The sequence below is a fragment of the Neofelis nebulosa genome, chromosome 16 (genome assembly GCF_028018385.1).
Source record: "Neofelis nebulosa isolate mNeoNeb1 chromosome 16, mNeoNeb1.pri, whole genome shotgun sequence".
NCBI lineage: Eukaryota > Metazoa > Chordata > Mammalia > Carnivora > Felidae > Neofelis > Neofelis nebulosa.
The window spans coordinates 36,919,983-36,946,677 of NC_080797.1; the positions used below are offsets into that span (position 1 = coordinate 36,919,983).

At 41.2% G+C, this 26,695-nt stretch overlaps 1 protein-coding gene across 4 annotated transcripts in view; it reads left to right on the forward strand.

Annotated features, from left to right (window-relative positions):
* Nucleotides 1-26,038, forward strand: part of IKZF3 (IKAROS family zinc finger 3) — a 95,259-nt gene extending 69,221 nt beyond the window's left edge. For 2 of the 4 annotated variants that reach the window (XM_058703199.1, XM_058703198.1), the window contains exons 7-8: nt 7,197-7,313; nt 19,481-26,038. In XM_058703199.1, the coding sequence (XP_058559182.1) occupies nt 7,197-7,313; nt 19,481-20,184 (821 nt within the window). In that variant the 3' untranslated portion in view covers nt 20,185-26,038. Of the gene's footprint in view, nt 1-6,844; nt 7,082-7,194; nt 7,314-19,480 lie in introns of those variants that run through there. The other 2 variants (XM_058703201.1, XM_058703202.1) reach the window with 2 other exon arrangements.
* The last annotated feature ends 657 nt before the right edge of the window (nt 26,039-26,695 follow it).

Below are 26,695 nucleotides of genomic sequence, written 5' to 3' on the forward strand. Positions count from 1 at the left end.
CCCATTAGCAGTCATTCCCTCTTCCCCCTCTCTTTAGCCCCTGGCACCCACTGATCTACTTTCTGTCTTTATGGGTTTGCCTATTCTGAATATTTCACATAATTAGAATCATATAATACACGGCCTTTTATGTCTAGCTTCTTTCACTTAGCATAATGTTTTCAGGGCTCATCCATGTTTAGCATGTATCAGCACTTCGTTCCTTTTTTATGGCCAAATAATATTCCGTTATATGGATTTACTACATTTAAAATACAAATCTATTGATCAGTTAATAGACATTTGTTTTTTTTCCACTTTGGGAAAATATGGCTTGATTAGCTATTTTTAAGGTTATACATTATCTGGTTAGTGAAAGAAATATGGTAACACACATATGAGTAGACACACACATATGCATGTATGTATGTCTTGATTCTCTTGGAAGTAGGGGAAAAGTCAGTACACTGTCCCCTATGAGTAGCAAGTTCAAAATTATGGATTTTAAAGTAAGGTTACCATCTTATTTCCCATATCCACAATCATTTTTAGGAATTTCAAATTAGGAAAGTATCAAAGAAATATTTTAGCTGTCTTCAGTGGCTTAAGGTGATTCAGGAAATGCTGAAATACAGAAGTTGAGTTAATTTGCATTTCATAGGGTGGTTTGATGGATGCATGCAACATACTTTAAGTTTCAGTAAAAATAAACAAATAAATAAAGGGTTAACTGAGTCAGCAAGTTTTAATTTTTGTTGTTGTTGTTTAAAACAAGTATGTTGTAATGGTGGTTTCATGTTACAAAATGTTTAAAGTCAGTTTAATCAAGTATAATAAATACTGCATGTCAGTCAATATATTATTCTCTTTTATATTTCAAATAGTTCCCATGATTTTTCCTGAATTCCAAAATGTAAACATTAAAAAAAAATTATTTTTTTAAGTTTATTTATTTATTTTTTTTTAGTAATCTCTACACCCAACATGGGCCTCAAATCCATGACCCTAAGACCAAGGGTCATTGGCTCTTCTGAGTGAGCCAGCCAGGTTCCCCCAAAAATATAAAGAATGTTTATCCATACAAGCCAATCTTTTTTTTTGGGGGGGGGGGGTGTTGAGAGAGAGAGTACAAGGGGGGAAGGGACAGACAGAGAGAGAGAATCTTTAAAAAAAATTTTTTTATGTTTATTTATTTTTGAGAGAGAGAGAGAGAGAGCATGAGCAGGGGAGGGGCAGAGAGAGGGAGACACAGAATCTGAAGCAGGCTCCAGGCTCTGAGCTGTCAGCACAAGAGCCTGACGTGGGGCTTGAATTCACAGACTACAAGATCATGATCTGAGCCAAAGTCGGACGCTTAACCTACTAAACCACCCAGGCACCCTGAGAGTGTGTGTGTGAGAGAGAGAGAGAGAGAGAGGGAGAGTGAATCTTAAGCAGGCTCTATGCTGGGCATCCCATGACCATGAGATCATGACCTGAGCTGAAATCAAGAGTTGGATGCTTAACTGACTGAGCCACCCAGGTGCCATACCAAACTTTAATTACTGCCACTGCTCCCTATATGGTTTCCATTTTTGTTTCCTTCTTAAAACTGGGAGTCCCAGTCTGGATATCATGTTCCATTCTGAGCCTAACCAACATACTATCACCAGTGGTATATCTTATCCCTTCATCCCTAGTTTTTAAAGTAATGATAGTAATGTGCTACTGTGGGTATAGCATTTATTCATCAAGTACTTATTTTTTTTAAGTTTATTTATTTATTTTGAGAGCAAAAGAGAGTGTGAGTGGGGGAGGAACAGAGAGAGAGGTAGAGAATCCTAAGCAGGCTCCACACTATCAGCACAGAGCCCAATGCAGGGCTTGATCTCATGAACCGTGAGATCATGACCTGAGCCAAAATCAAGTTGGATGCTTAACCTATTGAACCACCCAGGCGCCCCCATTAAGTGCTTAGTGTAAATTGAAGTGCAGCCTAGTCTAAGACCCAAGCTTTGAGACAGACCTGCTCCCATCAGGAAGCAGGTCTTTATGGAAGCAGAACAGATAAAAAGACCTTGGACTGGAGACCAGTTTGCAAAAGAATGTTGTGTTGGGAAATAGGACTTCTGGCCTCACTAATCAGTTCTTTTATTATTATTATTATTATTATTATTATTATTATTATTATTACTACTACTCAGATAGCATTTGTTAGATTCTCTAGGTGCCAGAACTGTGGCAGAGTTGTTTGTAAAAATGAATGAAAGTTTAGCCCCTATCCTTGGAGAAATCACAATCCAACAAGGCAATGGGCATTTGATCTATTAATATAATACAAAGGTCTAAGAGAGGTACATGTGATACAGCTACTTCAGGCCAAGTTTTTACTCCAGACCTCATGAGTGACATCATCAAGATAATCCAATTCTGCTGTCTTAATGGAATGTATATGAAAAAAATAGGGAAGAACACGGATTTCATTTTCTCATTAGCTTGATTCTTATCCCAGAAAGGGACTAACAGCTGGCATAGAGATTCATTTAGCCTCATTTCACACAGATTATGAGTACTTGGAGCAGGACATATTTTTGTATGACAATGAGTTCTAGCAATAACAAGATTTTTAAAGTAATTGAATAATTATATTTATTTATGAATCTGGGAGTCACAACCTTTTATCTTCACTCTCATTGTTTCAGCTGAGCCAATACAAGCATGAGAATTTTAGAATAAACTTATATTTTTCCCAAGGAGCAGACCAAAGAAAAAGTTTAAATGTTTTAAAAGTTGATTTTCCCAACTGATTTTTCTTCTTAAAAAGTGATACTATCTCACAGGTAGTATTCATTCTACTTGCTCAAAAAGGCAACAATTTTATGTAGCTTTTTTTGTTAGAACCTGCCTCAGTCTTTGATAGCAATCTTTTGTTAGACAATTCTCGTTACACAATAACACCCCTTTGTTCCACTGTCCATTAGCTACTTACTGACCACACCAGAGAAGAGACAGGAAGCAATGCCTCTTATTTGAGTTCCATTTAACACTTCAAGATCAAATGACAGATTTGGAACAAACACAAAAACACAACCAATTACACAGTTAAATCTGCAATCACTTTGAGATAGAAATTGCATCATGGAAATAGTTAACTGAAAGACAATTAAGACTTGTGTGGCGATTAAAGGTAGAAACCTGTTCTGTAATTATGACTTCATATTAGTTTTAATATTTTTTTCAACATGTCTTTAAAATCATTTTGCTAATGAAAATTGGTATAGCCACTATGTAGTAGCCAAGTGACATGAAGGGGAATTGATCCAGAATTACAGCCCTACCCCTATGCTCACTCATGAACCAAGTGTGTAAATTGCTTTTTGCCACTATCCCGTATTCCCCGCACCCACCCCTTGCAACATTAAACTGCCAAACACCACCCAGGAACGGATTTCCTATTTCATCATTTAAACCCATTATCTTGTCCCCTTACTATCTTGCCAAACTGGTTTCCCTCCACTTACATTTTTGAGACATGATGTGGCAAGATAACAAGTCTAGACTCTATAAGTAGACAGTTGGGTCTTCAAGTTGAAGCAGAGGACCAAAAGCCAGTGGTCCTCTTTGTTTGCTTTTCAGTGTACTGCCTAAACTCCTCGTAATCCCAAAGAGATCCTCTAACTGCAGAGCATTTCTTTGTGTATTAAAGAGCAGACAGCAGCTGACCGATAACTGCAAGGCAAAAGACCTGCAGTTTGGGAAGAAAGAGTGCAGCACGTTGAATTGAAGCGTTAGCCTTTGCCTAACTTGCCGATTTGACAATGGTTAACTCAGTAAAGATGAACATAATCTCTAGAACGTGTTCACATGTCCGGTGACGGTTGGGATCTTGGAGTTGCTATTTTGAGTGAACAAGCCAGAGAGGGGCTTAGGGGGACAGAAGCCCTCTCGATTCGCTTCAGAAGATTTCTTTCACTCTATTGTGGGAATGGGAAAGTCTCCACCCATGTCCCCAATTATCTGTCCATCCACACACTTCAGAATGTTATCTTTTTAAATGTCAGGCATTTGGCCACTGGTTTACAGAGTAAGATTTATCTAGAAATGACTGTCAAGAGGAGCTTGGTGAGTAACCAGGGATAAAAGATGATGTTATCTCGGAAGGTTGCCATTTAGTGACATGCCCTCATTACATTATTTAGGTCATGATCCCCGCTCTAGCATCCTCCCAAATATAGAAGATATTGAGTATGTGTCCTCAGAAAGTTGCTTGTGGTAATTGATAGTGACTTGGTAAAATGTAGACAGTGACTACTGAGAGCTCAATGGGAAAACTAGGCTGGCAACATAATGCTTGGGGTGAGTCCTGGGGCTGAAGGCACAAGATCTCTGGGAGATGATTGGCCCATTAGAAGAGTGACTGAAGATACCAATACAAATAGGGGTAAAATGGGGATGGAATTAAAAATTCCCACAGGACTGTTTTTCATTCTCCTTTCGCTTTAAATCTTTCTGATAATAATACACAGTTGGGGGTAGGGAGAGGGCAGGGTGTGGATTTAATCCTCCCAAAGTTACTCAAACCACAATGAATGTTCCCAGTCAAAGCACCCTTAGCTGTTTCTAAGAAAAAGCCTCCTTATAACAGCCTCAGGAACTGATTTCAAATCCCGGGCCTTTGTCTTTCATCTCTTTGCTCTTGGGGCTCAGGGTAGTGCCACATCTGGTGGTGGTTTGTGTGAAAGGAAATAATATATATATAATAGTTTCCTGTTTGGTCATTTAAACCTGTCCCTGTGCTGGACAGAATTTGACCCACTTCACTCAATAGCAACGTGTCCTGTTGCTAAAGTACCCATTATTTACAATGGCCAGCCAGTCAAAGTGACAGTGCTTTACCACCAGCCCCAAAGCTGCCCAGGCCCCTTATTCTGACCCTTACTGTTTTCATTGACACATAGAGTGTTGTTAATAGCTTAAACCAGAGACTGGGACTTATTTCTTTGGAGCGTATAATTATATTTGACAAGAAACTCACAAAGTCTAGTTAGTATGGTTATCATCCTCTTCTCTTAATCCTTTTTGGAGCCAGATTCCATTTTATTCCTGAATTTTAAAAACCGTGAGCTTTATAATTTATTGTGTAACGACTGGCAACCAAAAACTAAGACATGCTAATAATACAATGAAACATATTTGGTATTTTGAATTCTCTTTTTCTAATTTGACTTTAGTTTTCTTGCCCTGACCATAATTGACAGTCCTGCCCTGGAGGTTTTTCTCTTTTGTTTACTTGCAGAGGTGGCCAATTTTCTTCTCTCTGGGCATATCAATTTGTGGTACTGAATGTCTGAGAGACCATGGAATATGTGACATTATTTCTGTATATTAGAATCTGTTCACACAGCAAACTCTTCAACTACGGAATGAGCACTGACCATCCCTAAATCTGTGCATATATTTGAGAAGAAAAAAATCCATTCTGCAGCCATCACTTGCTTTTTACTCTAGTCTCTTAAACTAATTTCAATTTCTTCTTTCTTAGAGACATTAGAAATGTATGGATACATCATTTTAGTTTGGACCTCCTGAAATGCTTATGATAAAACAGAGAGGAATGTTTGTAGTAACACAATATGATTATGGAGGACAGGAGTGAACAAACTGTGACCCATGAGCCAAAGGTAGCCAGCAGACTGTTTGTGTACGAGGTTTTTACATTTTTAAAGGGTGATGGGTTGGAGGAAAAATCAAAGAATATGGAACAGAGACTAGATGTGTCCCACAAAGTTGAAAATATTTACTATCTGGCCCTTTACAGAAAAGTTTTCTGATCTGTAGCTTGGGCTAGCATCGTTTGCTAAAGTGTAAAGCCTTACATCTAGATCAGCTGGTATCTCTTTGAACTTTAGATACAGACTGTTATTGAGTACTACCTGCTATACCAGGGCAAATTATACTATACTTATTCCAATTTACTATTTAATCGATTAGATGTTAGTACTATCTATATATTCTAATGGTTTTCAATTCTGGCTGAATTTTAAAATCATCTGAAGAGCTTTAAAAATACTGTTGCCTAGGGGCGCCTGGATGGCGCAGTCGGTTAAGCATCCGACTTCAGCCAGGTCACGATCTCGCGGTCCGTGAGTTCGAGCCCCGCGTCAGGCTCTGGGCTGACGGCTCGGAGCCTGGAGCCTGTTTACGATTCTGTGTCTCCCTCTCTCTCTGCCCCTCCCCCGTTCATGCTCTGTCTCTCTCTGTCCCAAAAATAAATAAAAAACGTTGAAAAAAAAATTAAAAAAAAAAAATACTGTTGCCTAGGTGCCTACACCAGAGATCCTGATTTTAGGATCTGAAGGGGAAGCTAGACATAGGTGTGTCCTACATTCTCTTCAGCTGATTCTAATGTTCAGGCAGGTCTGAGAACCACAGGCCTGCACCATTTAGGGGTCTATTCGTGGATTAACAACTAGACCATATTCTTAGGCAGTTTTTATTTACATTGTTCATTAGAAATATAATAAAGATGCATTATACAAATTGCTCTTTAATTTCAAGACAGAAGTGTTGCTCAGGGAAATTCTGAGACAATTTTGAAATGTGAGGAGCATATGAAACAGATAATGCAGAGCCCAGAGAAATAGAATTTAAGAGATAGGAACTGAAAGGAACATGCTGGAAAAAAAGAAAAGGAAAGGAAAGAAAAAAGAAAACCACTCAGAATTACAATACACAAATCACTGAGTAGATTTCTTGCTGTCTGGGTAAGTGTATCTATTTTCAAAAGTGCTATTAACATAAACAGAACAGTAAATCTGGGGCACCATACTTTTTTTTTTTTTAAGTTGTTTAGAAGAATTATATCAGTCTGCAGGTGTCACACGCAGTTACTCAGAATCAGAAAGAAGGCTGATCGGGGGTTAGAAGATCTCCATCTATCTTTTTGCAACCAACCACGTCCAGGCTGTTTATTTAATACTTCCTCTTGCTAATGAAGATACTGGTTGGGGATGGGTCGGGCTTTCCCATCTCAGCATAAGACTGCAAGATTTGAACGTGCCCTGGTGCTGGCTTCACTGACCACAGCAGGTACCCCGGGCAAGAATCTGAGCAGTAATAACAGGTAACAACAGAGTGTGCATCAGATGTCTGATACTTTTCCTTCCAGTTTATTTCCTTTTCTCCCTCATTTACCACCGTGTTCTTTTCCCTCTTCTTTTTACATTTTTCCAAACCAGCAAGTGCGGAGGCAAGACACATCAAAGCAGAGATGGGAAGTGAAAGAGCTCTCGTTCTGGACAGATTAGCAAGCAATGTGGCAAAACGAAAAAGCTCAATGCCTCAGAAATTCATTGGTAAGAATACAACCCTTTTTTTCCTGCTGTTGTTAGCAGATAGTTTAAATGAGATAACGTAGGATGCTTATATATTACACAGGCCCTTCCTAGCTTAATCTCTGTTAAAATAAGGTAATTGGTTTTCCATTGTACACTTTTATTCTTCATGCTTCATTCTGATACCTCGGGCAAATAGAATAAGATATTTTAACTGAATAATCTTAACTCCTGAAGATGGAAGTATTTGATATCCAATTTCCTAAATGGAGTTGGTGTTAAAAATGCTGTTCCTTCCTCTTTATTCCGAATGACATATGTTGCATGACAAAGTTTGTGCAATTGACACCAGTAAGATGTTTGAAATAGCATTTCTGTAACCTTTTGTAGTTATATTTTACAAGTTGGTTCTGTAATCGTGCCCAAACTTTTTTTCATGCTCTAAAACTTACTGCCATTCTTTCTTGAATTTGATTGAGGACTGGCTTTAAGAGAATGTGGTTGGGAGAACATGGATTTAAATAACTAGGCTGGATTCAATCATTTGTCTTACAGGAGTTAATTTTTATGCCATTGGTTTTCACATTGTCAAACAATGGAGCAGAATGAGATGGCTAAAAAATAATTATGTTCATTAAAGTGTTAGGACTGCTGAACAGCAGAGATGTTTTGCCCAACTCTCCCAGATGTTTACATAAATGTGACCATGGTATTTAAAATAGATTTGTATCTGTGAAGAGGGCAGCTGAATTGAATGTATCAGTTTTGCTATAAATTGAAATTCAGTGATACTGAACAAAAATAGTTGTCACACGAAAATAGACCTCCCTCAACACCAGTAAAATTTTAGAGGACTGTCATTCTGTTTTTCCAAAGCTACTTGCTGCTATTGATTTCTCACTACAGTTCTTTTGTGCTTAATCTTCCCAATAGCTTTTACAGATATTACGCACCTACCTGGTTTTTAAATCTGGTTAAATTTTATTATGGTCTAGGTCATTTTTTTACAGACAGATATTTTATGTGAATTATAGAGATTTATTGAAAGAACTAATGTGTTTCAAAATTACCTAGCTTTGTATTTATGCTTATTTAGGTACTTATGCCTTCTTTATTTTATTTTGATTAGCTGAGAAGTTTTTGTATCCTCTTTTAATCACTTTAAGAATTGTGTCAGACTAAAGTTGGTGCATTTCAGTTTAGAAAGACACATTCCCCCCTCCCAACCCCCATACCATTTCCCCCCTCCCTGGTGAGAAATGTCAAGGGGCATGCAGTGACTTCCATGTGGAGTTTAGGAGCAGTGGATCAATTGTGATTCCACGGCGCAATCTTGAGACATTGCTCATATATCTTTTGAGCTTGACTCCTGTGAAGAAGTGCTGACTGGAGTCAGAACAAAGGGAGAGTATAGTTGTTATTCTATGAGTGTAATTTACCTTGTAATTTATTTTGGGGAAAGTTTTGACTCTAGAAATGGCCGTACTTGATGTGGAGAGGGACATGGAGAGAAATGGGCAAGGAAAAAAATGTGAAGTGATGCAATTTCAATCCAATTATAGTCAATGCGTTTTGGTCTAAGACAACTAAAATATGAGAGAAGGTGCTTAGTATAGCTGCCGTATAGCAATAGTTGAGCCAAAACCCTACTTAATATAATAAAAAATATAATAAAAGTTGCTTTGTTATCTTCATGGGTTTAAGAAAACACATTTCCTGTGTTCACTTCCATGCCACTCTACTTATTACATCAGGGATCTGTTCCATTTGTTACCCTTGTGACCAGAGGATTTCCACTCCTTCATTTCCAGACTCATGAGAGATGCTTATAGGTGCTGATTTCTCTCATCTTCTGAACCATCATGTTCTCTCTATGCTGGCATCAGGAAACCCAGTAGAGTTAGCTCTTGATTTGAGCTGAGGCAGCAACTTCAAGGCCCTGAATAACTGGGGGAAATTTTGTTTGGTAAATTGTGGTATGTAGTGCAGTAGGAAGAACACTGGATTTGAAGCCAAATCACCCAGGTTCCGATTCTAGCTCAGTCATTTCTTAACTCTGTGTGTTCAGACAAATCACATAACCTTTCTGGGCCTCTGTTTATTCATCTGTGAAATGAGGAGACTGAATAGGTGATGAAGTGATCGGGAAGGTCCCTCCCAGCTCTATCATTCTACAAGTCAGTGAGATGAATTAGCAAAGGCTGCAATTATGAATACCACTTTGTGTTTATAAACCTGTATGTGTAACTTCAGGTAACTGTTTTCTCAAGGCTGTACAGACAAGGTATTTATGTTATAAACCATATCAGATATTTTAGTTGTTTTTTTTTTTTTAGGAAGGTGTGGTTAAATCTGAGAATCTATCAAACAGCTGCATTTGGCCAACATTCATATATCTTACTGAGGGCATTGCTACTTCTTTGGCTCTTTCATCAGGAAATGGGGATAGTGCTCCTGCCATATCCATGATGTTCTTGTTCCTAAGCCCTGTTCTAATCTTCTAGCATTAGCTTATATCTCTTCCTTTTAGAGATTATTTTTAAATAAAGGGTTTCCTTTATTTATTGAATCATTTAATGGAATCGACCTTTTTGATAGAAAACAGTAATATCGGGGAGAGAAAAGGAACATTTGACACTGCAGTGTATGAGATGAAGAGCTACAAAACATCGGGGCTAATATTTTCTCTCCTCTTCTCTTCTGTCTCCTGTATTTCCTCTCCAAGGCACCATTTTCTGAAAAGATTCAGCTGCCAGGGAAATGGCAAAGGGTAAAGTGTGAAGGAAGAATGAGTCACTCCCTTTAATCCTTGCTGACAGTTGCACAGCACTCAGACCAACCTTTGCTTCCTTGACCTCTTGAACTGTGAGGGTTAAGGTGAAGTTATACCATCAGGTCAGCCTGTTACTTTCCCAACAGGCTAGAGATAATCACCAGTAGGTAGCATCTTCCGTCAATTAGAGATTAACGGAGGAAGAGGGACAGATTGGGTTAAGCTCAGGTGCATTTAGAAACACAAAGGAGGTACTTGGGTAGTTCAGTTGGTTAAGCGTCCGACTTCCGCTCAGGTCACGATCTCGCTGTCCGTGAGCTTGAGCCCCACATGAGGCTCTGTGCTGACAGCTCGGAGCCTGGAGCCTGCTTCAGATTCTGTGTCTCCCTCTCTCTCTGCCCCTCCCTTGCTCATGCTCTGTCTCTCTCTCTCTCTCTCTCAAAAATAGATAAACATTAAAAAAATTTTTTTAAAGGAAACACAAAGCATGCCTGTATTGAAGCATAGGAGTAAAATTAAATTGCCTACATAGGAGAAAAATAAAATAATTTCTTTCCTAATTCTCTAAGATGTTTTATTTCACTTTCCGTAAGATAGGACATAAATCAACACACATTCATTAGAAATCAACATCTTGGGGCGCCTGGGTGGCGCAGTCGGTTAAGCGTCCGACTTCAGCCAGGTCACGATCTCGCGGTCCGTGAGTTCGAGCCCCGCGTCAGGCTCTGGGCTGATGGCTCGGAGCCTGGAGCCTGTTTCCGATTCTGTGTCTCCCTCTCTCTCTGCCCCTCCCCCGTTCATGCTCTGTCTCTCTCTGTCCCAAAAATAAAAAATGTTGAAAAAAAAAAAAATTTAAAAAAAAAAGAAATCAACATCTTTACATCATCAAAATAATTCTTAGTTGCTCTTTTCGAAGGACACGAAGGCCTCACTTTTAGCACCTAACCCTTTTAAGAGTTGTCCTTTCTCTGCATCTTATTCTCCTGTTATAAACTTGTTTGAATAGACTTCTAACTAGGCCATCTTCAAATACTTGGCTCAAAATAGAGGCCAGATTTCTCTCCTGGAGGGAGGAGGAAAATGACTACATTTCTGCATATTTCTTTTTCTGATTTTCATTCTTTCTCCAAAAACAGATGTGTTATTCCGACCAAAGTGGTTACCATAGCATCTCCTTATTATTTTTAATTTTATGTATTACTTTATTAAAGGAAGTTTTCATGTTGAAAAGAACATGAAAACAGATCTCACTCAGCCGCGGTAAACATTCTGGTGAGGTTTTGACACTTCAACAAACACCATCGATTCTCCTTGTGAAGTAACTAATGAGAAATTGTCTGCTTTGGTTAACAGAGCGACAGGAAGCAGTTTGAAAACTCGTTTCTAACAGCAAAAAGTATCTTCTCCCACCCCTTCCCAAAGGGCTGAAATCTATAATCCTGTAAACATTATAAAATCGTAGCATTTTAGGGCTTGAAGGGATATCAGGAACACGTAGCGAGTTCTTTCACCAGAGGAGGAAAAATTGGAGAGATGGCGAGATGCAACTAGCAGGTGACAGAGCAGGGTCAGGGCAAGGCCTAAAACATGCTGCAGTCCAAGGCCTTCCTTCCTTGGGAGGTCAACCGGAGCAGTGCATGTCATGTGTGCTACACCAGGGCTTTGGACAGTGGGGAGTGTAGTCATTGAAAGCTGGTGGAAGAAAAAGTCCCTGAAGAAGGGGAATCATTCTCCCTCGAGGGTGTGTTTTCTTGAGAAAAGAAGTCTTCCCCTGGTGACTCCATCAGGACTGATGACTTCCAGTAGTACCTCTCACAGAGGACAAGGCTTCTGCAACAACAAAACAGTCTCCAGCTGTCACCCCCATGGGGGGTGCCACCCCCATCACTCTCTCTCTCTGTTTGCTCCCCTTCTTACCTGTTCTGTGGCTCCCCACTGCTTTCCTCCTCCTGGAAGAAATGTTAGTCACTTTGGTCTCATTTAGATTGAGATCAGAGCCATCATCTCATCAGATATTCCATTTACCCTACTTACCTGCCCCCCTCCCTTTTTTTGACATGTACTTGCAGTAAGAGTAAGCGATAATACGCATGGGATATGGTATGAAGGTAGTGGCAAATACATTTCAGTGACTTGAAGAAACTTCAAAAGAAAACCTGAATATTTCACATCACCCCTCATGATGACTATAATAGTAGAAATGTGTTATTTTTCTAAAGTTCAAATCATCCCCCCCATCTTCAAAAAAACCTTTCAGTGGCTTCCCAATGGAATAAAATCTGAACCACCCAGGTGTTCTGAGCCTAGCACAATCTGTCTCCAAGTTACCTTTTCTCATTTTATCATTTCAGCCAAGTAATCTTTTAATTCAGCCACAGTGAACTACTTCCACTTCTGTGTAATACTTTCCCTCTTATATGTAATGGTTCTGTCCATGCTGTCTGTCTGGAATACCATCACTCACATCTGCCTTTAGAAGTACACATGGTCTGGGGCGCCTGGGTGGCTCAGTCGGTTAAGCGTCCGACTTCGGCTCAGGTCACAATCTCACGTTCCGTGAGTTTGAGCCCCGCGTCGGGCTCTGGGCTGATGGCTCAGATCCTGAAGCCTGCTTCCGGTTCTGTGTCTCCCTCTCTCTCTGCCCCTCCCCTGTTCATGCTCTGTCTCTCTCTGTCTCAAAATAAATAAATGTTAAAAAAAAATTAAAAAAAAAAAAAAAAAAAAAAAAGAAGTACACATGGTCAGAGGGCGCCTGGGTGGCTCAGTTGGTTAAGCATCTGATTTTGGCCCAGGTCATGATCTCACAGTTTATGAGTTCAAGCCCCACATCGGGCTCTGTGCTGACAGCTCAGAGCCTGGAGCCTGCTTCGGATTCTGTGTCTCCCTCTCTCTCTACCCCTCCCCTGCTCACGCTCTGTGTCTCTCTGTCTCTCAATAATAAATAAATGTTAAAAATAAATAAATAAATAAATAAATAAATAAATAAATAAATAAATAAAAGAAGTATACATGGTCAGGAGGTGCCTGGGTGGTTCAGTCGGTTAAGTTTCTGATTTTGGCTCAGGTCATGCATGATCTCTTGGTTCTTGAGATCAAGCCCCTCATTGGGCTTACTGTTGTCAGTGCTGAGTCTGCTTGGGATTTTCCCTCTGTCTGTCCCCCACTCTTGTACTCTCACTTGCGTGGTGCTCTCTCTCTCAAAATAAATAAATAAACAACAACAAAAAAAAAGCACACACATCGTCTACATTCGCATAGTCTCCTGAGTCCTCTCTTTACTCTGTTCTCCCCCTGCACTCAAGGCAAGCTTAAACAGTTTGGTGATATATAGAACTGTCTTCACCACAATCACTGCCACCACCTCAGATAACAAGGAGACTTTAAAGAACAGAGGCGCCTGAGTGGCTCAATCAGTTAAGCATCTGACTTTGGCTCAGGTCATGATCTCTCAGTCCTTGAGTTTGAGCCTCACATCAGACTCTGTGCTGATAGCTCAGAGCCTGGAGCCTGCTTCAGATTCTGTGTCACCCTCTCTCTCTGCCCTTTCCCCACTTGTGCTCTGTCTCTGTCTCTCTCTCTCTCTCAAAAATAAATAAACATTTAAAAAATTTTTTAAATAAAGAATAGATTAATATTTGTCTCACATTACATGACATATTTGAGAAGCTGTCCATATTATTCTCTTTACTCTCTTGACTACTGTATGCTTTGTATTAGGGGTACTGATTTGTAATGAAATTGCATAAATGCTACATTTCCTATTGGATTGCAATTATGTTTATATTCCTCAAAGCACGTAACATGGTGTGAGGCTAATAATAATAATAATAATAATAATAATAAATGATCTACCACTTATTAAGTGTATACATTTGCCAGGCACTCTTTTAAGCACTTACAGATATCACAACAATTCTGTGCATCATAGATATTTCTTGAATGCACGTTGCTGGTCCATTTGGAATAAAGCACAGTTGCTGGTCCACTGCTTATGGGAACCACCCCAGCAGAGAATCTGACGTCACTGTCCATGGTGGGATTGTGCAGCCATGGGCAAGGTAGCATCCAGGAAACAGCAGTTAATGCTCATGGACAGATATATTTAGGCCCTTAGATTGCATCCTAGTTCTCCATTTACTGACTAACCGACCTTAGCAAATTAACCTGTTTGTAGGTTAGGTTCTTCATCTGACTAAGAGACGCTAATTCACCTTAGGCAAATGAGACAATATACAAAAAGTACCTAGGACAGCACTGGGTATATAGTAAGGGCTCAGTAAATAGTAGCTATTCCTTTTAGTATTATATATAAGGCACAGTGCTAGGTAGTGTGAAGTATAAAACCCAGAAGTAGGGGCGCCTGGGTGGATCAGTCGGTTAAGCGTCCGACTTCGGCTCAGGTCATGATCTCACGGTTCATGGATTCAAGCCCCGCGTCGGGCTCTGTGCTGACAGCTCAGAGCCTGGAGCCTGCTTCAGATTCTGTGTCTTCCTCTCTCTCTGCCCCTCCTCTGCTCATACTCTGTCTCTCTCTGTCTCAAAAATAAATAAAAATATTTTTAAAAAAAATTAAAAAAACCCAGAAGTAAACAGATTAGGGTGGTGGGTATTGCTTGGCCCCAAAGGCAGAGGTCTAAATCCGTGTGCTCAGCTAAGGTCCCTTTTAGCTCTAGGCAGTGATTCTGTCTGTACTTTCAAGTTGGCACTTAGAAGCCAACAACATATGCCCTCACCACATCGCAGCAATTCAGGTCAGGCAGTTGCTCAGTTTAGAGTTACCAAAGCCTAGATGGTAGGGATTGAGGGACTGACACCTTTAAAAGGAAACACGGGTAAGTAATGGCCCAACCAGGCAGCCTTGGTTCCTAAACTCAGAACTTGTTGTTGCCATTTGTACTTTCATCAGAAGGAAACCTCTAATTCAGCCTGAAGCTGCTATCATTAATCATTCAAAGGTGTGGTACGATTTTGACTACAAGCTGGACTAGAGGCTCCGTGCAGGTTTGGGAGAAGTTACACTCTTGTGGTTTGACTAACCTTTTTTATGAGTATGTTACTAAAGAAACGTGAGCTGTTGGCTTTTCAATTACTGTAGCTTACCCCTTCTGAGTTTCATACACATTGAGTCATCGTGTCTACAGGTGACTGATAATCATCTGCACTACTCAAGTTACCGTAACTCAGAGATGAGGGGATCTGATGATTGTAGGTTGCGTGCACGTGAAGATCTGAGGCTCTCCCATCTTCACAATGAACAATGGTCTGTGTTAACCACAGAACTCAGTCACATATTTCCACTCATCCAAGGGTTTATTTCCCTCTTACTGTTTTGCCTCTTACAACTTTAGCACTCAGCTGTTTTCTGACATGTGCTGCAGGTGGTATAGACTCTGAAACCGTAGGCCTAGTTCAGTAAAGCGAACTCTTGGGAGAAAGGATAAAAGCAGAGTTTATGATGTGCCTACCCCACCCCGGAAACTTTCTGGAACCTCTCTGTTAGGTGAAAAGATAAAAAGGTTCTCACAGACCCCTGGTATCTGGGGAGTTGAGTAGAACCAGCCACACTGGAAAATCATCGATGACCTTGAAAAGGCCAGGAAACCAAAGTTCATCATTTCTGTGTCACGTTCAGGAGAATGAATATTTGTGACCTTAGCTGGCTTTCATGTTCTCAGCCTCATTCTTTCAAACAGCTTTGATCAAAGATATATTCAATCTGGAAGCTGAAAATAAGAACCGCTGATGACTTTGGCAAAGGTCTACTTTTCTGTTGCTTTTTATTGAGTTGCCAAAGCAGGGTGTTTTTCTTTGCATATTTTTTCTCTCAGGTATTTGTCTAGAAACTATCATGTTGGCCTTAAGGTAGTGGGGATGCAGGACAAATCCATCTGATTCCATTAGATCTTCTAGCTGCTCTTTCTGGCTCCCATTTCTCACTGTTCTGGTCTATCTTACACTTTGCTGTTCCATTAATATCCTGAAAATAAAATTTTGACCCAAGCCTCCCTTGCTCAAGGGCATGTGGCAGTTTGTTCTTTGTTCAAATACAAATCCAATTTCAGAATGCCCATCGTTTGGTTTCACCATGTGTTATCTTTTTTCAGTATCTCCCCAAATGTGGAATGCAAAATGCCAGGAGGCCCATGGGGCAAGAAAATTATTTTGTTTTTTAGTTCTCTCTCAATCTTCTTGATTATACCAAAGGAAAAAGGTTTAGACTTAATTTGATGTTAGATTTCATTAATACTAATCTCACACTTGGCAATCTCTGTTTTTAGCAGAGAGAGGGGATCTTTGTTTCCAAGTAGTCACAGTATCTGATCAAAACTTAAGTAAATTGCTCTATTTCATTGTCTTTATTTTTCATAACTACCTTCTATTTGCGGTAAGTGATTCTGGTTTTCCATTTGTGTTAGTAATATAAAGTTTACTTAAAAAGCAAACTTGCGGGGTGCCTGGGTGGCTCCATCAGTTAAGTGTCAGACTTAGGCTCAGGCCATGATCTCACGGTTCGTGTTTTTGAGCCCTGTGTTGCGTTCTGTACTGATAGCTCAGATAGCCGGAGCCTGCTTTGGATTCTGTGTCTCTGTCTCTCTGCCCCTCGCCTGCTTCTCTCTCTTTCTCTTTCTCTCTCTTTCTCTCTCTCTCTCTCTCAAAAGGTAAATAAACATAGGGGCGCCTGGGTGGCTCAGTCAGTTGAGCGTCCGACTTCGGCTCAGGTCATGATCTCGCGGTTCGTGGGTTCAAGCCCTGCGTCAGGCTCTGTGCTGACAGCTCGGAGCCTGGAGCCTACTTAGGATTCTGTGTCCCCCTCTCTCTCCATCCCACCCCACCCCTGCTTGTGCTCTGTCTCTGTCTTTCAAAAATGAATAAACATTAAAAAAAAAAAAAAGGTAAATAGACATTAAAAAAAGAAAGAAAGAAAGAAAGAAGAAGCAAACTCAGGGCACCCAGGTGACTTGGTCAGTTAGACATTCAACTCTTGATTTTGGCTTGGGTCATTATCTCAGGTTCATGAGATAGAACCCCACATCAGGCTCCATGCTTCTAGAGCAGAGCCTGCTTGGGATTCTCTCTCTCTCTCTCTCTCTCTCTCTCTCTCTCTCTCTGCCCCTCCCCCACTGGCACACGGGCACACACACTCTCCCTTTCAAAATAAATAAACATTTTTTAAAAGAAAATTCATTTTAGCAAAAAAAAACACAAAAAAAAAAACAACAAAAAAAAAACAGAGAAAGAAAAGGCAAGCTGATTCCAACAAAACAAAAAGTCCTAACATTTACCAAGTGCTTTCTATGTACTAGGCATTTTTCTAAGCACTTCCCAGTGACCCTGGGTGGCAGATACAATTATTATCCCCATTATACATGAGGACATGGAGCTATAGACATGTTAAGTAACTTGCCCAAGGTCACACAATGGGTAACTGATGAGCCAGCATCAGATCCAGTCTCATCTGGCCCTATTGCCCAGGCACTCAACCACCACACCACCCTGAGGTGCCAGTATTGCAGAACGTGAGGGAATAAGTGAAGTTTCAGAAATGCTGTATTTCATTCTTCCTGAAGGAGAGCTACAGCCATACTCTCTTACTCTTCCCTGCTTGTGTCCTGTGTAGTCCCACTTCTCTGCCTTCTGTCATGTTCCTCCCTCAATTAGGATGTCTCATCAACCTCTCTGAAAAGCTATGTCATACCAGTTCATCAAGACCCTTCTCAAAATCTGGGTTTTCCAAGAAAGCTTTCGCTGCCCCAGGTACTCTTGAATGTTTTTCATTCCCTTAACACTTAAATATACAATTTCTACCAGACTGCCTTACCCTTGCCTTATAATTCTTTTTACAGAAGACATGTACTCCCCTACTTAACTGCCTTAAGCATGGTATTTAGAATAAAATCAAAGACCTCCATAGAGCAGGGCTGTCCTTTCATGACTTCTAACATTTATTTTTCTCTGCTTCCATGCATACAGGTCTTGTTTCTCTCCCACTAGTTTGGAGACAGCTCAAAAACAGAAACCAGTTCTTCCAATTCTTATGTTTTCTTGAATTCTTTCACTATTGGACCCTTTACTGTATGGCAGGGACAAGCTTTGGAACCATAACATGCCTAGGGAATGTTACGGAAGAGAGGATCTGGTTCAGCATATCCCCCCAGAATCTAGTGTCTACAAAATAAAAAAGCAGCAGCAATACCTTAGCCTCACTTTCAGTGCTTGACACATCCACCCGTTCTCTCTTCCCTCTACCAGCCACTCACTACTGAGCACATCTGCCATCACTGCAGACCCTGCTCCTGCCTTCCCTGTGGCCAGAGAGCCTCTATTTTCTAACACACAACACCCACACCCCAAAGGTGGCTAAACTCTGTTTTCAGAATTTCTCAGCAGTTTGACAGGAGCAGTAGGACAGGGTGACCACAAATACATTTTTCAGTTAAGTGTGAGATAGGTCCTAATGATCACCTGTGTATCAATGATACATTTTTTTTCAAACAAAAGCATGACATACTTTATGAAAGGAATAAAGACTGTGATCTTTCATCAAGAAAGCTTTTCTAAAACTTTCTACATTTGAAGTTCATTTACTTAAATCTCAGTCTGGTGACAATTTGTTTGGGGAGTGGTAAGTTGGAGGTTTGGGGGCTACTTTTTCTGCCCCTGTAGCTATTTAAAAAGCTGCAGAGGCTAGTTGCTGAGCATCCCCGCTGTTTGCAGCACTTCCGTTCCCCTGGCTCTCTAGTATTACAAGCAAAATAAGAGTTTGGGAATTGATTGGGTTGAGAGTCCAGGAACAGTGGAAGTGCCATGCTCCTGCACAGTGGTAGCTCCCCAGCCTCCCGTGAACCCTGCCCCAGTGTCCTCTTGCTTCTTTTTCTCTCCTTTTCTCCAGTGTCCCCTCTGATGTGAGCAGTGGAAACAGTTCACGTTGTAGCCTCAACTTAATGACATCACTGACACTCCCTTTTGTCTGCCTGCTTAATTTATTTTGACTGTCCAAACATGTACTGTCAGCCACTGTCCCTTGAGATTTCAGCACCCATTGGAGCCATTCTGCCTGGGCTGGGTGTTCTTTTTTTTTTTTTTTTTTTTTTAATGTTTATTTATTTTTGAGAGAGAGAGACGAGCGTGAGTGGGGGAGGAGCAGAGAGAGAAGGAGACACAGTATCTAAAGTAAGGTCCAGGCTCTGAGCTGTGAGCACAGAGCCTGATGCAGGGCTCGAACCCACAAATCGTGAGATCATGACCTGCCAAAGTCAGACGCTTAACTAACTGAGCCGCCCAGGCGCCCCAGGGCTGGGTGTTCTTGAGCAGGTGGCACATCCTTCCTCCCTTTTCAAGGACTCTGGAGAATCATTTTACAAACTCTCTGCCCGTGTGTTCTTCCTCTTGTAATTATTTCTTTCACTTGTTCTAGGTGAGAAGCGCCACTGTTTTGATGTCAACTATAATCCCGGCTATATGTACGAGAAAGAGAGTGAGATGATACAGACCCGGATGATGGACCAAGCCATCAATAATGCCATCAGCTATCTCGGTGCGGAAGCCCTGCGCCCCTTAGTCCAGACACCACCTGCTCCCACCTCTGAGATGGTTCCAGTTATCAGCAGCATGTATCCCATAGCCCTCACCCGTGCGGAGATGCCAAATGGTGCCCCCCAGGACCTGGAAAAGAAGAATATACACCTGCCAGAGAAGAGCCTGCCTTCTGAAAGAGGCCTCTCCCCCAACAATAGTGGCCATGACTCCACAGACACTGATAGCAACCATGAAGAACGCCAGAATCACATCTACCAGCAAAATCACATGGTCCCTCCCCGGGTCCGCAATGGGATGCCACTTCTGAAGGAAATCCCCCGCTCTTATGAACTCCTCAAGCCCCCACCCATCTGTCCAAGAGACTCCATCAAAGTGATCAACAAAGAAGGGGAGGTGATGGATGTGTATCGATGTGACCACTGTCGAGTCCTCTTCCTGGATTATGTGATGTTCACTATTCACATGGGTTGCCATGGCTTTCGTGACCCTTTTGAGTGTAACATGTGTGGATATCGAAGCCATGATCGGTATGAGTTCTCATCTCACATAGCCAGAGGAGAGCACAGAGCCATGCTGAAGTGAACATCTGGTCTCCAAGATGATTTACGCCTGAGCATTCAACATAATTTGTAAAAACCGATACCCCACCTAACGAATTATTCTCCAAACTCATTTCCAAACTCCCTTCCATACCATTTTTAGTGTCCAAAGAGTCATGTTCACATGGGCAACAGGGAAATGCTGTCTTCATTCAGAAATTGTTTGCAGATAATATCGTGTTATCATTTTTGTTAAACCTTTGTTTTCTCATTAGGGACTTGAATTTTTATGATATTTAAAAGCCAGTGAAGTATTTGGTCATTATCTTTTGCAGCAATGGAACAAGCAGTCCTTGGAGTTTGTTGCCATTCAAAAGAATCCCCCAGTTGTGCTGCAAGAGACATTCTTTCTGAGATACATAGATACATCAGCCATATGTGGAAAAGCATTTTGGTCATCTGCCTAGGTCCACGAAGAAGAAGAGCTCACCAGCTAACCTGGCTCGGAAGCCATGCCCTTCTGTACTTAACACAGGCTGAAAGTCTAGGATATAGTCTCCTCATCCCAAATTATACTATAATGGTAAGGAAAAGAACAGTCATAAAACAAGTATCTGTTACCAGTAACTGAAGACTGAAGTCTCTAGGCAGCAGACCCATTTCTTAGCACACAAGGGGAAAAAAATCAAGTCATCCAATGATACTTCTGCTTCTACCCTTTAACCTTCCCATCATCAATTAAAAGTTGCTTTGGTTTAAACCAGTCATGAATAGGAGAAATTCTATATCAGAAGAACGGATGGCTTTAAACATAGACCATCATTGAAACTCCAGGAAGTTGTCGGCTTTGGACGATGGCATCCATTTCCTATGATCAAGACTGGCAGAACTGGGCTCTGAGGGGGAAATGGTTCAGAAGCACCATGGGGCAGTGAGGGGGATGGGTAGTTACCTAAAAGTTCTTGGTCTCCTTCATGGAGCATTAGTGTACAGACACTTACCAATGATTTCTTTTTTTGACAAAAAACCACCAAAGAATCCAAAATGAGTGACTTAGTCTCCCCCTCCCCACAGGAGAGGAATAGGGACAGATGTCATGTGTGTTGTTTGGGTCTTTGACGAGCTTCCTGATGAGGTGAGGAGAGGGGCAACTCTGCTGACAGGTTCTCCTTTATCAAGCAGGGTGGGTTTCTCTCTCCATTTTAAGTGGAGCTGCTGTATGCCACGAAAACTCCTGAAAGATCTTGATTCTGCACATGTATCGGTCAGCTTTGTCATCTGTTACGGGAAATATGCTATCAAGGGAAAGGTCAGGGATAATTGTAAAATTAGTATTGCAATAGGGGTCACGAAATCTGTTTGTGAATTCCATATTGGCTGCTAATTAGCTGTATGACTTTGGGCAAATCACTTAACTCTTAAAACTAAGTTTCTTCAACCATAAAGTAACAGTTGGGTTTATACATTCTCTAAGGTCCCTTCCAGCTTTAAATGTATGCAATTATGCTGTAACCACAGTTACTTTTTAGACCTCTTAATGCATGGGTATTAAGCAAAAGAGTATGTATATGAATATCTGTTTCACATTGCTTTGGTGTGAAAATGGTAGTGTTGTTAAATTTTTCCTTTAACCACTGAGTTGTGAATGTGAAGAGGATGGTGGGGAGGAACAAAAAACAGGAAGGTATTTTGATCTTGCCCCAAAGTGTATACACAAAGTGGCACCTGCATCTGCTTGCCAAAGCCTTTTTTTTCTCTCTCTCTCTCTCCTTTTTAAGAACTGGTGTTAGCGAAAATAAATTCTGCTTCCAGGGACAACTTCATGGAGCCTAGTTACACATTAAGAGTCAGCTTTGTGCACCTTTCTACCAGAGCCAAGAGTCCCCAATTCCTGGTAGATTAGTGTTTTATGTATCTGCCTTGATATTTCGAAAGGGCTTAGGCATTAGACTTCAACTCAACTAATTTATGTGCTGCCAGTAATTAAAATGTTCCACCTCAGACTGCACAAATGGCTTATCCTTCTTTGTAGCATGGCGTCTGTCTCAGGAAAAAAAAAAGACTTTGTGAAATTCCATGGTAACAGTCCCAACATGTCTGAGATTTCAGCTAAAAGACTAGACGTATTTCAGTGCGTAGTCTTCACTATGTTTCCGTAATCCTAGACCCCAAGCTACGCCAGGTTGCTTACACCCGTTGTGGCCGAGGAGCTGCTTATTACACTCTTGAAATGCCGCACATCCTGTTGGCTCTTCAGGGGACAAAAGAAAGAATATTTGGAAGCAAGAATTAGTAGGAGAGAAAGCTTGGGAAAGCGGGCATTTCCACCAGATTAGTGGGAAAGTCCTTCTGCAGAAGCCAACTCTTGCACCTTAAGAGTGAAAGAGGCCCATCCCACTAACCTAGGGACTTTTGTGTAGATATGACCCTCATTTTCCCTGTGACTAATAGATTTTCTAAATGATTTCTATTCTTCTGAGGTCAGTCTTCTGAGTGGGGTGGCCACTCAGAAATGCTACTTTCACTGTAGCATTCTGGGCCTAGATTGGGACACACCGAGTCCAGAGAAAATTTGCATGTACAAACTGCATATTCTTAAATCTTAAAGTCGAACCAGTTAATATGTAGTAGTGGTTGTCACCACACAGGTGAATATTTCCTTCTGTAGGCACTCCTTATACCAATTAATGTCCCTGCCCACCACTTGCTGGTAAAGAGGGTAAAGGAGAATCTTAGCAAGATTGCTTGGTGAGAAGGGCAGAATCAGGATTCACGTTCAACCATGTTGGACAGTGAGATCTCCTTTCCCAGCCAGAGTCCCTCTGAACATGAACGTTGTGGGTCTTCGCTCATCTTCATTTCCCACCATACACCCAGGAGGCCACAATCTGAGGAAGAGCCAACCCCATGGAAAGTTCCCTTGCAGCCAAGGTGACAGAATTGGGGTGAGGCGGAAAAGGAAGAGAACTGGCTCTCCAGATGTTCCTTACCACCACTTGAATCAATGCACAGGTATTTCCTAAGGACATAGAACTAAACAGAAGTATCTCCCCCATTACCCTCCACCACCATCACCAAGGACAAAAAGACATTAATAAATCTATCAGTCTTGGGGCACCTGAGTGGCTCAGTCAATTGAGCATCCAACCCTCGGTTTCGGCTCAGGTCATGGTCTTGCAGTTTGTGAGTTCAAGCCCCGCATCAGGCTCCACACTGACAGCCTGCTTGGGATCTTTCTCTCCCTCTCTCTGCCCCTCCCATGCTCATTCTCTCCGTCTCTCTTGAAATAAATAAATAAACTTAAATTTTTTTTAAATAAATAAATCTACCAGTCTTTAGATTCTTTAAGTCATTCTCCCCAAAAGATATTTGCCTTGACACAGATAAGCTAACTAATCTTATGCCTTGTTACCTATTTTGAGCTGTTCCTGACTCAGCTTCTGATTTTGTCAGTGACAAAATTTCTCACCTTTCAAATGCAGTGCTTAACATTTGCTAGGCCCATACTCATAGTGGTGGCCCAGATATAATATGACCTCAGATTTCTTTTGCAAAGAAAAAGGTCTGAAAACACAGAATTTTGCTTAGTTGAAACACTGTGTTACGAACAAATCTCAAACTGACGTGAAGTTTTTCCTAGTAGTCTCTGTATCACTATTCTTATTCTCCTCCTCTGCTTTTTCCCCTCTGATAAATGTGAGGTTTAATGTGTTTTAAGGGAAAAAGCAATACTGCTGATAAATATCCCAGCACAGGCACAGTAAGACCGTAATGGAAATGTTAAATGCTTAGAGTCCTAACTTTAAAATGTACCCCACAGAGAACAGGTCTGTTGGTCTCCAGTGGAGATTTGGAAACTCCAGGCCCCTCAACATTTGAATCCTCAGAGATAGCCAACCTCTTTCACAAGGGCTTGGAATTGAGATTTATGAGCTCAAGAAGAGAAAGAAAGGGGAGTGATAAAAATTTTGCCCTAGGAAGTAGCATCCAGTTGTGCAGAAGAGATATACGGCGATACTTCTCCTTTAAAGAATTGGGAGCTAATTTTTTAGGTTCAGACAGTACAGTTCAGAGAACTCTCTATAAGCAGAGTTCAGAAAAGCAGAATGGATTTGAGACTTCAGTGCCTGTGAAGAAGACAATTTTGTCCTGAAACCAAAGGCTAGAACTGGGCTACTCTAGGAAAAGGATGCTGTTCTCTAAAGATAAAGGACTGACTGGTTCTGCAAATAATCAGTGAACCCAGGGCTGGGCACTGCCTCTAAAGACTGTGGACTCAGAAGAGCCTGGAAAAGAAGTGTAGGCTTTAGACTTGTGTGAGCTCAGAATACAAGACTGTAGCTCCATTCACCCCAACTGTAGATAGTGTGTACCCCACCATGCCATCAACATGCTAAACAGGTCTTTGCACTTTGAAAAAGTTGAATGCAAGTTTCCTCCAAATATTACAAGAGTGGACTGCTGAATATTCATATTGATTGAGCTGTTCTTTGAAAACGGAATGTTAATGTTTTGATTAAAAAATGTAAGGACAGAATATCTACCTCCCAAGGATGTTATGAAGTTTTATGTAATTTTGTTTATGGGGTGATGTTACTGTTTTTTTTTGGGGGGGGGGATTATGTTGGATGGTTACAAATTTTCCACTACGTGTACTGTATGTGGATTTAAAGACATGGAGATATTCCAAGGCCATACTAGGACCACAGTTCATTCATTCAGTAGCCAGTGGAGGCATGTGATCTCTAGCACAGTCTCCTTCATGTTATTTTAATTCATAAGAGTAAAGAATATGCTGAATATTAAAACCAATATGAGTTAACCACATGCTACAGACACTTCACAGCACTGCAGCCAGGAAAGTAGAATGGCTTTGCTCCCTCCCTGTCTCATGAGCTCTTGACTATTAACTCCCCAAGTAACTTAGAGTTTCCTCAAATGCTCCTCACTATCCATCTCCCTATTGACCCTACTCTAGAAAGCCTGGAGAGCAGTCCCATAATGCAACCCCCCTTCTCCCAAGCCTGTGCCACACCTCTGTGGGGCCTAGCTTCAGATTCTGAAGCTGCTTTTCTTCTTCCTCTCATAAAAAGACTGAGAACAAACATTTTAACATAGTAAGAAAATGGAGCAGCCTTGAAAATGATCCCATTGTCAGTGACTCATTTATACAAGGACTTTTCCAGGTTAGCAGACAAAAACCCTTGTTGGTGGGCCTGCTTCTGTGGGTTCACAGAAACCAAATTACTGTGGGTTGCAAAGAATTAGCAGGTCATTTGAAAAGCAGACATCCCTTCACCCAGACTGTGGTTTTGCATGCTCAGGTTCTCAGTCTATGAGCTTTGGTGAGGGATCATTTTGGCTACTGGAAAAACCATAGGTTATTTTTAATTTCTGGTTGCCAAAGCCACCACACGTGTGGTCTGTGGATGACCCTTGTCTGCAGAATGACAGGGGAAGAAGGGAACCTGGTTTGGGGGTTCAAAGTGGCCTTCCCCCCAGGAGGAAGGGAGGGAGCCCTTGCTGAGTGGTTTCGACACGGCCTGTGCTCATAGCATTCTCTCTGGGTTTCTCAGAAATGCCCTCCCTGCCCCGCAGTGACCTTCTCTCTTAACTTCTCTCAAGTTTTACCCAGAGTCCAACTATTTTAGAGCATCGTAAGGTGCCCTATTCCTCTGTAACGACTGTTTAAAGAAAGTCAGCTTCTGAAATGTAGCAATGCTAACCTTGCCAGAACTATAATGAGTGCATCACATAAAAAAACAACAACAACAAAAAAAAACAAAAAACGAACAAACAAAAAAAAAAAAACCTGCTGATAGTTTTCAAGATTTCTATATCATGTTTGATTTTTACACTGAAAAATAAAAAAATATATACTGGTGTGTTTAAAATTAGTCATTGTGCATGCCTATCATTTATAGCTGTCAGAAAATGGAAGGACTTAATTCTGCCTCTAGGACTGTTTTCTTAATTTAGTCCCTGTGGCTATTTCTTAAGTCTAAGTACCAAGGTGAATGAAATTATCACTGAAATAAGACATCTACTCTGATGCCTTCCTGAGCCTGCCATTGGCATCCTGTTGCTGGCCCCCATACCCCTATACTGGGGTTCTCATTCCACCAGCCCTTAGTTCACTAAGGGGACCCAAGGAAGTTGGGGCCTGGATTTGGCTGGCTCAACACTGCAGTGTCTCCCAGTGCCAAGACACTGCTCTGCCCTTGTTCCCAGCATGGGTTCTTTCTAGAAGATAGGCAAGCCCTGGCTTTTTCACTGCTAGGGTCTCAGAAACATCCACCTCAGGAAGTTCAAGTGAAGTCACTAACTCAGCCACACTTACTTTTTTTAAGGTTTTATTTATTTTTTTAAGTCTTATTTATTATTTTCAGAGAGAGAGAGAGAGAGAGAGAGAATCCCAAGCAGGCTCCACACTGTCAGCACAGAGCCTGACTTAGGGCTTGAACCCACGAACCATGAGCTCATGACCTGAGCCCAAATCAAGAGTCCAATTCTTAACCAACTAAGCCACCCAGGTGCCCTAAGATTTTATTTTT